The 12,539-nt window shown below is 36.4% G+C and overlaps 2 protein-coding genes and 1 long non-coding RNA gene across 11 annotated transcripts in view; 2 read left to right on the forward strand and 1 right to left on the reverse strand.

Annotated features, from left to right (window-relative positions):
- Positions 1–12,539, forward strand: part of LOC138691058 (probable multidrug resistance-associated protein lethal(2)03659) — an 83,520-nt gene that overhangs the window by 49,311 nt on the left and 21,670 nt on the right. For all 7 annotated transcript variants that reach the window (XR_011329738.1, XR_011329737.1, XM_069812728.1 and 4 more), the window contains 5 exons: positions 1,419–1,602; positions 4,886–5,047; positions 7,971–8,149; positions 11,429–11,691; positions 11,920–11,999. Coding sequence is in view for 5 of the 7 variants with exons in the window: in XM_069812728.1 (XP_069668829.1) it covers positions 1,419–1,602; positions 4,886–5,047; positions 7,971–8,149; positions 11,429–11,691; positions 11,920–11,999 (868 nt within the window). In the remaining 2 variants the exon portion in view is untranslated. The remainder of the gene's footprint in view (positions 1–1,418; positions 1,603–4,885; positions 5,048–7,970; positions 8,150–11,428; positions 11,692–11,919; positions 12,000–12,539) is intronic.
- LOC138691057 (probable multidrug resistance-associated protein lethal(2)03659) overlaps positions 1–12,539 on the forward strand; it is a 160,791-nt gene that overhangs the window by 33,483 nt on the left and 114,769 nt on the right. The window lies entirely within an intron of this gene.
- The window catches only part of LOC138691060 (uncharacterized), a 45,792-nt gene continuing 35,247 nt past the window's right edge, over positions 1,995–12,539 (reverse strand). Inside the window, exons 4-5 of one of the 3 annotated variants that reach the window (XR_011329739.1) lie at positions 2,400–2,603; positions 1,995–2,300 (exon numbers count right to left, since the gene is read on the reverse strand). This is a non-coding gene — a long non-coding RNA (uncharacterized lncRNA). Of the gene's footprint in view, positions 2,301–2,399; positions 2,604–11,607; positions 11,747–12,539 lie in introns of those variants that run through there. The other 2 variants (XR_011329741.1, XR_011329740.1) reach the window with 2 other exon arrangements.

A 12,539-nucleotide genomic window follows, 5' to 3' on the forward strand; every position in this document is an offset into this window, starting at 1 on the left:
GGCTTATAGTCATAAGAGAACGCCATTGGTCAAGTACACACAAATAACATCAGAATGTGTACTATCAACATACATAGCCATTTCCGTTGTGAATAAAAAATTTTCACGTTCGCATTCTTTGCTTCCTTTTCTCGTTCCCGGTTTATTGTAGCCTAACCTTTACACAGTTCCCTTGTGGCATCCCAGCAAATCTCCATAATCTCTTCTCATCACAGTTGTAGCACAAACCAGCCTCCTATAGAGCAATCTGGTCAATGACCCTGTTGATAAATTGGTATAACACAATTGGCTTCATATGGGTACCTGCTGCATTATGGGCAGAAAGAAAAAAGTTTTGATGTTTTTAAAGAGCCTTTTGTGTGCAATGCAGAAAACGGAAGTTTTTATCTTGTCACTATGGTGGTTAGTAATGATTTTATGTAGGTATTTTAAATATTAGTTCAAGAAAATGCCATCATTGGTAACGTGATAAAAAGAGAATTTTTGCAGAGTATATAATGTGTGTAATGAGAAAGTAGAGGTTATTCTTTGTAATCTCGGTGCTTTTTTTTAAGAATAAATATATCTTTATGAGAAGTTTGCTATTTTAATAGTTTCTGTAGTAGTTGACAAATATTCTGAAGTTTTAATAAGTAGCTAGTTGTAAAGGATATTCTATTGATTGACTATTAATTATTTTTTGACAAATAACTAGCCAGTTTCCTGTAAAAAAAAAAAAACTTGAGCCGTCAAAGGCTGGGGCCATTTGTTAGTGTAATATTCTACAATTAAATATTAAAACTATATCTTAGTGTTTTCCATTTTGATGGCACAAAGTATGAAAAGCAGTATTATCCAGTTTGTTTAATGATTGTGGAGAATCAGAGAAGTTGTATATGTATAAAATACTAACCGAGCACATTCTGATGTAGTCAGTATTAAATTCTTACTTAAGTTGTGATTCTGTAATATTACTGTCAGTCAAAACAAATATTCGCATTGTCTGTCAGCAAATAATTTGTTACAGAAAAGAGAGGAAAGGTACAGTTGGTTGTAAAAATTACAAGTAAGCACTGAATACAAAAATACTGGAGTGCAAGATAGCAAATGACTTCATTGTTAAGTCCTAGGCATTGGACCAACAACATTGCATTTAATGTCTTGCACTGTTCTATCTAGAGACTCAATTGAGTACTCGTGTTTGAGAAGCCGATTAAACTATGATTATTCACATTTTCCTCACTTTTCATTGTCATTAAAATGTGTTGTCTTCAGTATGTTAATTTGCTTATTGACTTTAAAATGTATGCATTTATACAGCGATACCGGTATACATGAGTGTCATTCATTTTTCGTCTTTATAATCTTTCTTTCATTTCTTCACTGCAAGTAGTCATTGTGAATAATTTATTCATATCTCTGACAATTATAATCGACAGGGCTGTGTACAAAGAAGCAGATATATACTTGCTGGATGACCCTTTGTCTGCAGTGGATACTCACGTTGGTCGTCACTTGTTTGATGACTGTATCTGCGACTTCTTGAAGAACAAGACTCGAGTACTGATCACACACCAACTGCAGTATCTCCAGACAACCGACAACATTATTATTCTTAATAATGTAAGTTTTTCCTTCCATAAATACATAGCTTATTCATTTTATATTAATCATTTTTTCTCCCTTTCTATCTTCTCCTTTTTCTTCCTCCATATTAACATACTTTTCGTAGTCAATATATTGTCAAAATATTTCCATAGATAAGGATGATATCCAACCTTCAATTAAAGGTTAACCAGGCTTATGTTCTGCAAATGGTTTAAAATCTGGAGTGTTTTTTTACAATCATTAACATCTGTTCATTGTATCTATCTATTCCACCACATAGGACCCTGGTCTATTAATTTTATAATATCTTACAGTAGCCTACATATCCAAATACTGTATTTCATCTCTTAACTGTTGCATTCTTAATGCATTTTTTTTTTTTGCATGAAAATATATGGTGCAACCATTATGTGAAGAAAATAATAATGATTGGTCGCGTCAACTTTCAGTGATCAGTTTCCAAGTAAGGGGGAGTGGAGCAAGCAGGGCCAAGTTGCGTGATACGTAGGGGAAGAACTGGTATTAGCGTGGAGTGCTGCAATTGTAACGTGAATAATACCATAATAAAATAAAAATTACTGTGGTGTTATTGGATTAAAAATACTTCTTTATTGACAAAAAACTCATAGTATTGTTGAATCACATGTACTGGTACACTGGAGAAGATTATTATCTAACTCTTACCAGTCCACAGGAAGCTAATTAGTCCAAGCCTAAAAAAGAAAACACCCTAAAAGTGAAACTTATTGTAACAGACATGTATTTAATTGCTACCTTTGTGAAAATTTCGTGCATGTTGTGAAATAACTTACAGAAAAAATGTTCTACTCATCTGTGACAGATGATTCTCTGTAGCTTTCACTGCTGCCAGTGTCTGATAAGCTCTCCTCCTCCCCTCCACTCATATCAGCATTCCCGCCATTACACAGTTCATCATCCTCGGTACCATCTAGTGCAGCGTTTCTCAAACTATAGTCTGCGAACCACCTGTGGTCCTCGAGGCTGCCCTTGTTGTCCTTCAAAAAAAGACAGAAGTATAAATAAAATTCAAACGAATTGCGTATCACACTATAGCTTGAAATCTCAGAGTTTGGAAATGACACATGTCAATCGAATTTCACTTTTTCTCCCAGTACTGACATTTTATGAAATTTATTACCCTACTCCCTATCGACTTCCCACTCTGCTCTCAGCAACAAAAGAGAGATTTAAAGCACTGTATAAATGGTTTTTCTCGACATCTTTTCCCTGCACATCTGGCGCCGCGCCTGTAACCCAGCCAGGGACCACCCGAATTCATAACAGAGGACCAAAGTACCCAACCTTAATTCAATTTTAAAATATAAGTATACTGGTATTAAAATATGCTACGAAAATGATAAATTTGCTTTCGAAGGGAACAAGAGTAAGGTGGTCTGCGGAACTGTTCTGACTTTAAAAAGTGGTCCCCACTTCAAAAAAGTTTGAGAAACGCTGATCTAGTGCATTGGCAATCCCTGTCTTCTTGAAGTTCTTAACAATGATCTCGTAAGATATGAGAATCCACATCCGAAGCACCCATGAACAAATCATTTCCAATGACGGATGCATAACTTTTCCTCCAGGAATCAGTACGTGGTCACCCTTCCTCATCCACTCGTTATAACAACAGCGTAAATTGCTCCTAAACATCAAAAGCTTGCAGAATTAATGTTAGACCCCCAGGAATGACAGCTTGCTACAGCAGTTCTCTCACTTCGTTCATGATGTGGCCTCAGAAACTTCTTTCAGCATAATTTTTCTTGTAAAAATGATATAATGAGGCATCCATTGGTGGTAATAGCAAGCATTGTAGTGCAGCGCAGCTCTTCATTACTGGTTGTTCGCAAACTAGAAGTAGATGACCCTTTCTTTGTAATTGTGCAGCTGCTGGGCATATAAAAAAAATACCGGTGTCTGTTCGCAATTACCAATTTGAGACCGTAAATAATCAGTTTCTTGGAGCAGACAATGATGTACCAATGAAAGTTCACAATCTTTTTGCGGTATAATCAGCCAGTAATTTTTGGTAGATGGTGGTTCTTCTACACACTGAGAGATTGTGTTGGCGCATAAAATGCATGACCCAGCCACAACTAGCTTTAAACTAGTCTCTTGAGATAATAAGTTTTTTGCTATCTGCAGTATTTCATCTGCATACTGCATACTTCCTCTGCAGTATTTCATATGAAATACAGCATCCATTATTGCGCAACTCTTCAACATAAGCCAGCATGTCGTTATCAATTTCCAGGAACTTTCCAGTTTTAGGGTCACGAAATGAGCGTCTGGCGAAGCTTGTAGACTGCAATTTCACTCACTGACAACTCTCTTTCTGCAGCTCTATTACCCTTTTGTTCTGCAAATGCAATCACTCGTAGTCTAAAATCTGCTGTATACTGTAATTTCTATATTTTCGCATGGTATTTGAATACTCATAAACAACAACCATTCACAACCAACTGAAGGCATTTATGGCCATTGGCTTGATGCTAACATTTCGCACCCCCACTCCATTTACTTTCGTCAACGGCCACTACTGTTTCCCGCAATTTCGACCTTTATGTTGCAATGGCGGCACTGTATTTTTAAATAATTCTTGATAGTAATAACTATCCATGCGATGATTATGCTGTGATCAGTTTGTCTGTAAATAAGAGTGTGACCATTAGGCGATGACGACGGTTTTGCTGTGTTCAGTTTGTCTATAAATAAGGGCGTGACCATTATGTGATCGCGACGATTACGCGATGAAATATAGTATATTAAATTTCAATATCTCAGAATTAATTATATCAATATATACAGTTTTTCATTTAAATGAGTAAGCGAAAAAGTTTTCGTGTAGAAGTGCACATCAGTTCTTCAGGTGAATCGAAAAACAGTTAAATAATTGATTAAATGGCGATCTTACTCGTGTTAATTATGTAAGCATGTGCTGCTTACAGCTGTCCCGGTGCTACTTGACACCATCCTCAGAGCCTTCTGTGTCTCGGCGCCATCTTAACTTCACTGCCTGTTGTGTGGGTGCGTTCATATGATGAAGAGTTGTGTCAAATAGTGAAACAGCTGTAAGCTGCACATGCTTACATAATTAACACGAGTAAGATCGCCATTTAATCAATTATTTATATTCAAGTGTTAAAAGTAGTGTACGAAAGATTCAACATGGAAAAACAGTTATTAAATTGTTAGTAAATAGTTGAAATTGTTATGATTTGTGTTTTTTTACTTATTTATTGCTAAAGTTTTGTGAACTTACATACATGTTGTGCGACAGGGAGGAATTGAAGCTACAGGAACCTACACTGAGCTGCATGCATCAGGACTAGACTTTGCAAAGCAATTCACTGTAGAAGATGAACAACATGAAGCTAATTTTACGAGTTCACAAGCATCTTTATATAGACATGAGCGCCAGAACTCGGAAACGTCTGCATTGGTAAGTAAAACAGTTGTAAAATTATACTGAATATTTTTTATAAAGGAATTTTTGTGATAACACAGATTTTCTCAAACAAAAGATATCTTATTTCTCCAGTTCTCTCGCTGTAGCCAGTCTTCATCTGTCAGGTTTACATTCTGCATAATCTTCATCTCGTCGGTCCATGTGGATTGTGGTCTACCTCTCTTCCTCTTTCTTCCGGTTTCCAAATTAGGACTCCTTTCTTTAATCTATTTTCTCTTCTCATAACATGCCCATATCATCTTCGTTGCATTTCTTCTATCACTTTAACAGTATCTTTTGTAACATCCATTATCTCTCTTATCATATTTTTTATTTTTTTCCTTCTTGAAATTTTTGCCGAATGCCTTAGATAAGCCATCTTTGTAACTATCGAACTTTTTATATGTTTAAGTGTCCATGCTTAGGTCCATACAATAAAATACTTTTGACTGTTGTGTTATATAATTTAGTTTCTTTAATAACATTTCTACTCCATAGGATTGGATTAAGTATACTAATTACTTTCTTTGTTTCAATGACTCTTCTTTGTACTCGTAAATCCAAATCCATTTCTGGATATTGTTGTACTCTATCTCTTGCCAAAGCTGCAGCATATCTTCAGTACTGCTCTCAACTACAACACAAATTATTTGCTTCAGTTCTTGTGATATGTTCACTTTTTGATTGTAGATTTATACTTAACTTCAGTAGAAAAAGTTCAAGGAAGTTAAATCAGATGAGTGAGGAGGCCAGAGAATTGGCCTTCCTTATCAATCCCCCTACAAAGAAAATTATCATTTAGGAAGTCACGAGGCAAATCTGTTTCTTGAAAGCTTCTTACATATCCAGTGTTGGCTAGCGAGGCCTGTCGCAGCTACACAGAAGAAAGTGAGAGGAATGGAGTGGGAATAAGTAGAGAGTGAAAGCAGTTGAAAAGACAGGCTAAGTTGGATAACTGAAAATGTCGGAAACATTCAATACAATCAATATACTGCAGATCCATACACATGCCTCAGTTCACACTATACTTCAGTGACAGATTCGAATTTCGCCCATCACAACATGATCTATGCTTTTGCTGCATGAAAGTAGTGATAACTAGCACAAGACGTATTTTTAAAGTAAGTACTGTTTTAAAATTTTTCCACAGCACACTGCGGTAGCGATTTTGATCATGTGCAATGATTTCCTCCATCCTTTAGGAAGCTATACACAGCTGTGAGTGGCAGTCATTTTGTGTGAGAGCATTTCGAAATGTTCAAAACAATCGAACGACCCGCCGACTGTGAAGTGATTCCTTTTTTGAATGTGAGAAATGTTACACCAGCAGACATTCATTGCCAACTGTATGAGTTTTATGGGGAAACAATAATGAGTGAGACAACTACCTCGTCGGAGAAAATGACATTTCTCCAGTCAAAGTCCTGCCAGATAGTAGCATAAGCTAGAGGTCCACTACATGATCCATTTTCAAATGCTCTTTTGTCGTAGTTCGACGAGACCTTATGTCACACTCTCTAAAGCGCCTCCTCACAGTTAGTGGGGAGCCGGGAAAGTTGGACGCCATTTTCAATTCACATGATTCTGCCCATGTGTATCATATGGATGGCCACGATATGATGAACGCTTTGTGGATGACTTCACAGGTTGTTGTGTGTTGGGTTGGATGTCATACACTGGGGCAGGGCCTCTAGAACGCATCCATGGTCAGTTTACAGCAGAAGTATATGAACACATTTTGTCAAATATAATGATTCCTTCCACATGAGAATGGATCCAGATGGAACACTTGTGTTTCAGCAGGACAACCACCCGGTACACACCACCACTCGCATTCAAAGATGGTTTACGAGAAGGCCTGATATCGACCTGCTCGAATGGTCTCCAAATTCACCTGATATGAATCCGATTGAAAATGTGTGGGCTAGATTGAAAAGGATCCTATGCTGTAATTGGGCAGAACTACCCATATGAACAGCAGACGAATTGTGGGACAGAGTACTAGATGCGTGGGAGGAGGTGGCCATGGATGTAGACCTGTTCCATAATCTTGTGGACTCCATACCGCGCAGAATGAGGGCAGTTGTTGATGCAGGTGGTTTGTGGACGAAATACTGGACTACCACAGGTTTTTTGTATATGCGTTTTGCATAATTTTTTTTATTTATATTTGATGTGCTTCTGATTTTTTAGGAAGTAAATAAACTATTAATCTTGTATACAGGCCAGGTCATGGCTAATAATAGCCCACGAATGATGGGCTGTAATATGTTTGCAAGACTTGCATAACTAAGTTTATTAACAAATTCCACTAACACTGGTCATTAAAAATATAAAATAATACAATAAAAAAATCAACCCTGCTGGGAAGCCTCCGGTTCTGAAATAGAAACCTTACCCCTACGCTGCACCACCTCGTAGCACTTGCTGCATTGTAGACGGATCACTATCAAAGAATCAACTGGAACAAACATCACAGCATTGTCTTCGAATGCATTGAATTTACTTGTGTGAACTTGACTTAAAAACTCTACATTTAAACTACCAAGTGTCGGCCTATTCTTTTCGAACCCAATTGTATGCTATATATATTGTATTTGTGTAAGATTTTAAACAGACTTTTGGGTATTGGGCCAGTTGTTTAAAATAGTCAGGCTTAACAAATGTAACAGAGTAGATGTCAGGTCTGCTGTATTACCCTGAAGATAGAACCAGTATGTAGTTCTGCAATGCTTGCGGTGTTAAGTCCAGGTAGTAGCCAAAAGCATTATGTGTATGTATTTGATTTAACTTGTAATATTTTATTGGTCATTAAAATGACTCTAAAGTTTGCATCATATCATTATATGAATAACAGAGCCACAATCTTATCAACATTTTTGTGTAGTTATTTGCAATTCTTTATTCTTGTGTACAGAGCTCTGCATTTGAACCTGAGACAATGGCAGAGATGCGATCACATGGTGGTGTGACTTTTCGAGTGTACCAATCATACTGTGCTGCAGCAGGCAATTGTTGCATCACAACGCTGGCATTTGGTGTTTTTGTGTTGGCACAGATTGCTTTCAGCGCAGAAAGTTATTGGATGGCATACTGGTAATGTATAGGGCTAGGTATTTTATGATGTTTTGGTAAGACTGATATGTTCCTTAAATATATATAAATGCTTGTCATGAAAAAATTAATTGATTTAAAGTACTTTGTTAAGTCATATTTATGCATATTTGACCATTTCTATGTGATAAAGCATATTTTACTAGTAATTTAATGGTCATATTCAGCATGTTTTCACTCTTTCAAGAAGTAAAGAACTTTTCTCATACAATTTCTTTCTTTCATGTTCATTTGAGATGTTAAATTTCTCAGAATTAGCCTACATATCTCATTTTGTTTCCTGGAAAATGGTAAAATGTACCTTCTTCCCCTATTTCGTTTAAATTCACAATATAGACTTTACCCTTATGTACCATTTAACAAATATTTGTATAGGCCTATTGTTTCGTGACAAGCCGGTAGCTACAGGAGCCTGTCTTTATAATCTGGGTACCGGACTGCAGACAGGGTCTCATTGAGTTATTGAATTTGTTGAAGTCGGAAGTGTGTGTAGTATAGTTCAGGGAAAATGTCAAAAGCAAAGCAAACTATTCAAGTAAAATTAAAACAGTTAATGTCTCGATATGGTGAGAAAACGTTTTTGAGTGATGGGAGTATAGTGCATTGTAAACTGTGTGACGTAAGAGTAACCACGGAGAAAACGTTTAATGTTGAGCAGCATGTGAGAACAGAAAAACACAAATGTGGTGTTCAACGAATTGAAAATGGAAAAACACTACAGAAAATGCTCCTAGGAGAATCTCGCCAATCTTATTCACCATTCTGTGGAGAACTTTGTACAGTCTTCCTTTGTGCCGACATTACCCTAAGAAAACTGGACCATCCAAAACTTTGTGAATTCTTAGAAAAAGACACAGGCAAATCTCTTCCTGTTTCTTCCATGATAAGAAAGGACTACATCAGCCGAAGCTACGAAAAAATTGTGCAACAAATCAGACGGAGGGTAGCAAATAAAAAAAATATGGGTTTCAATTATTGATGAAACCACAGACTCTCTGAGAAGATACATTGCAAATGTTATTGTGGGAACTTTGCAAGAAGATGACCCAGGTGAAAATTTTCTAATAAACTGTGAACATTTAGGAAAAGCCAATTTTTCCTCCATCATTAAACTGTTCGACAGGTCTATGAGTGTCATATAGCCTGAAGGCGTTCAGCATGACAATGTAGGTACTATTCTTTGTAACAGATGCTGCGGCTTATATGGTGAAAGCTGCAGATTCACTCAAAGCATTGTATAATAAAATGGTGCATGCTACTTGTTTGGCTCACGCCTTAAACAGAGTTGCAGAAGAGATCTGTAGTCAATTCAGTGAGGTTGATCAATTAATTGGGTGTGTCGAAAAGGTTTTCTTGAAAGCCCCTTCACGTGTTGCATCATTTAAGTTGGTAGCTCCAGACATTGCCTTGCCGCCTTCTCCCATTTTGACAAGATGGGGGTCCTGGATTGATGCCTGCAACTATTACTGCCAGAACTTCAAGGTTGTGAAAAACATCATTGATTCGTTTGACAACAGAGAAGCCACTTCAGTTAGATTAGCCCAAGAATTAATGTCTAATTCCGACATTTCAGGTCAAGTTTCATATATAAAATCCAATTTTGGGTTTCTTCCTGCTGCTATAACTGCTTTTGAGCAATCAGAAATGCCACTAGTGAAGCAGATAGAACTGGTGAAAAAACTGTGAATAACTTTGTTGTTGTTTGTGGTAAAGTGGGCAAGAAGTGCCAAAGAAAATGGAAAAGGTGTTAGAAAAAAACAAAACCTACATTTCAGTGATTTTGTTGGGTGAAAATTTTTCTCTTAATGACTCAGAATTAGATTCAAATGATATTGCCCATTTTAAATATGCTCCTCTTGTGTCAGCTGAAGTAGAATTGTAGGTGTGTTTTTCTATCTCTGGCCTGTTTGTATAAAACAAAGGAATTCCAAACTTCCTGGTCGTACAGATGAAAGAGCATTTTCTTGTATTTTTCCCTCATTTTCTTGTTATAGGGTAGTTTGTTAGGTTCTGATCTACCCTGTCCACACCGTCTATCACGTCATTATAATCCACAACTACTTTAGGTTTCAGTTGTCTACCACACTTTTCTTCCACCTCCACAACCTCAGCATTGTGACAAAACTCAATAGTGTCTCATCCATTTTGTCATGCCACTTCAGGCTCATTTCTTTTTCTCTTTGAAAAGCAATTACTTCACCATTCATCATTTATGTAGATTTCATTTCTGAGAGCATATCTTTTCTGTCGTTCCTCACCATTTTATTTCACGAGCTCTTCAGCAAATTGAGAATGCGTGTAGAAATTATATTATATATGTATGACATAGTTTGAGTTTGCATGAGCTAGGAACCAACTAGTAATGAGAAACAGCAGGCATGGCCCGTGTTACACTGAGACACTCTAGATAAATACGTAAATAAATTCTTAAGTGCTTCATTGGTTTGTATGGAATGCCTTTGCATTGTGCTGTGTGCATATTTTTTAAGTTGACTGATACTATGAAACTTACCTGTAAAATTCACATTTTATTATTTAATGCATAATATTTTGTAAAATGTTGCATTTTCTGATTTTCAGCCAGCATGCTAATTAAATATAAAATAGACATAAATATGTTCCTCTTTGCAATTGATATACAATGAAAGTAAATAAGTAAGCAAATGAATTAGTGCCTTGGTTAGAATGGCATGACTATCTTTATACTGAAGTAGAACCCCGCTAATCCAATGTAATTGAGACTGTGACCTGTATGGTTTAAATTTTTTTTTTTTTAATTACCCGAAATCATTACTGTAACGTAACAATACAACATACGATCACAAAACTTAACAGTATGCACATTGTAGACTGACTGGGAAATTCAGTTGCAATGCATGCTCGTGCATGTTTGTGTGTCTGGCTTGCTCCACTTTGTCCAATAATGGAAAAAATCCATATCGAAGATGACTGCTTCACTCTTAATCTTAAATGTTATCAAACTTTTTATGGTTATTCTAATATCGTTTGTTAAACACAGTATTGCATTTTTGTCTCTTAAAAAACATAGTAAAACCATTTTTCGTTGTCAAATATTGAATTTTTTCTTCTTTATTTCTCTTAAGTTTGAGGACATTTTCCATTGGGATTTCAGTTCAGATTATCAATAATTTTGCATTAGCGGGGTTGTACTATATGTGTATATTTTAGAAATTGACCAAAACTACGAAATCTCTGTACAAAATTAAGTTTGCTATTAAATGCTTATTATTTTTGGAATAGGTGCAGTGTTGAAGAAATGAACATAGGTGGCAGTATTGATAATGGAACTATTGCAAACAATTCCTCTGCATTAGAATGGAATCCAACCAGAGAGACTTGCATTTATATATTCACAGCACTTTTGATTGCTGTTGTAGTGTTTGATTTTGGCAGTGCAATGTTGTTCTATACCTTATGCACGAGGGCTTCTGTCAGGCTGCACAATACTATGTTTACCAGCATCACTCGAGCCACTATGTGGTTTTTCAACAACCACCCTTCAGGTAACTGTGTTACTCTATTTTCTCGTTTTCTCATATCTTCTTGAAAGTTATTCCCCTTAAAAATAAATAACAGCAAATAGGCAAATTGTAAATAAATATTCACGGATGAGATAAAAAAAAGTTTACTTTTGTGCTTCATGTCATAACGTGGTTTTCTTATATAATATTTTTCATGTGATATTGTTTTCGGGTTCATATTATTTACATATTCTTATTTTTAATTTTTAGGTCAGATATTAAACCGATTTTCAAAGGATATGGGATCTGTAGATGAGTTTCTACCTCATATATTAATTGATTGTATACAGGTGAGTGAATCTGTATTCAAATGGAATATTTAAAAAAGAACTACCGGTATTAATAGAGAAAAATTCGTTCCGGCACTGAGAATCGAACCCAAGACCCCTCAGCTTGATGTGCTGGGTGCTCTTAACCAACTGAGCTTTGCCAGGATCCAATCCACAGTGCCGGCTGAACTCTCCTCTTCGTATGAAGGGTCCTGGGTTCGATTCCCAGTGGTGGAACGAATTTTTTTTCCATTAATAGTATTAACAATATGACTGCACAAAGTCATGGAATACACAATATTCAATAGAGGACGGCAAGGTCCTCAAATAAGAACATTTTATTAAGAAAAGTGTAAAGTATATTCACTATCATCAGATGCAGTTCGGTGGCTCCTTTGAACACTCATTTAACAGATTTAGGACTTCCTATACAAACACCTCCGACCATCCCATCCCGTCTCCCAATTCCCATGCTCACAGTTGCCACATTTCAATGACAACTCGTGCTAACTGACGAGATTCTTGGAATTCGGAAAAGATGTGGCAACTCTCTCTCCACGT

Source organism: Periplaneta americana, chromosome 16, assembly GCF_040183065.1.
Source record: "Periplaneta americana isolate PAMFEO1 chromosome 16, P.americana_PAMFEO1_priV1, whole genome shotgun sequence".
NCBI lineage: Eukaryota > Metazoa > Arthropoda > Insecta > Blattodea > Blattidae > Periplaneta > Periplaneta americana.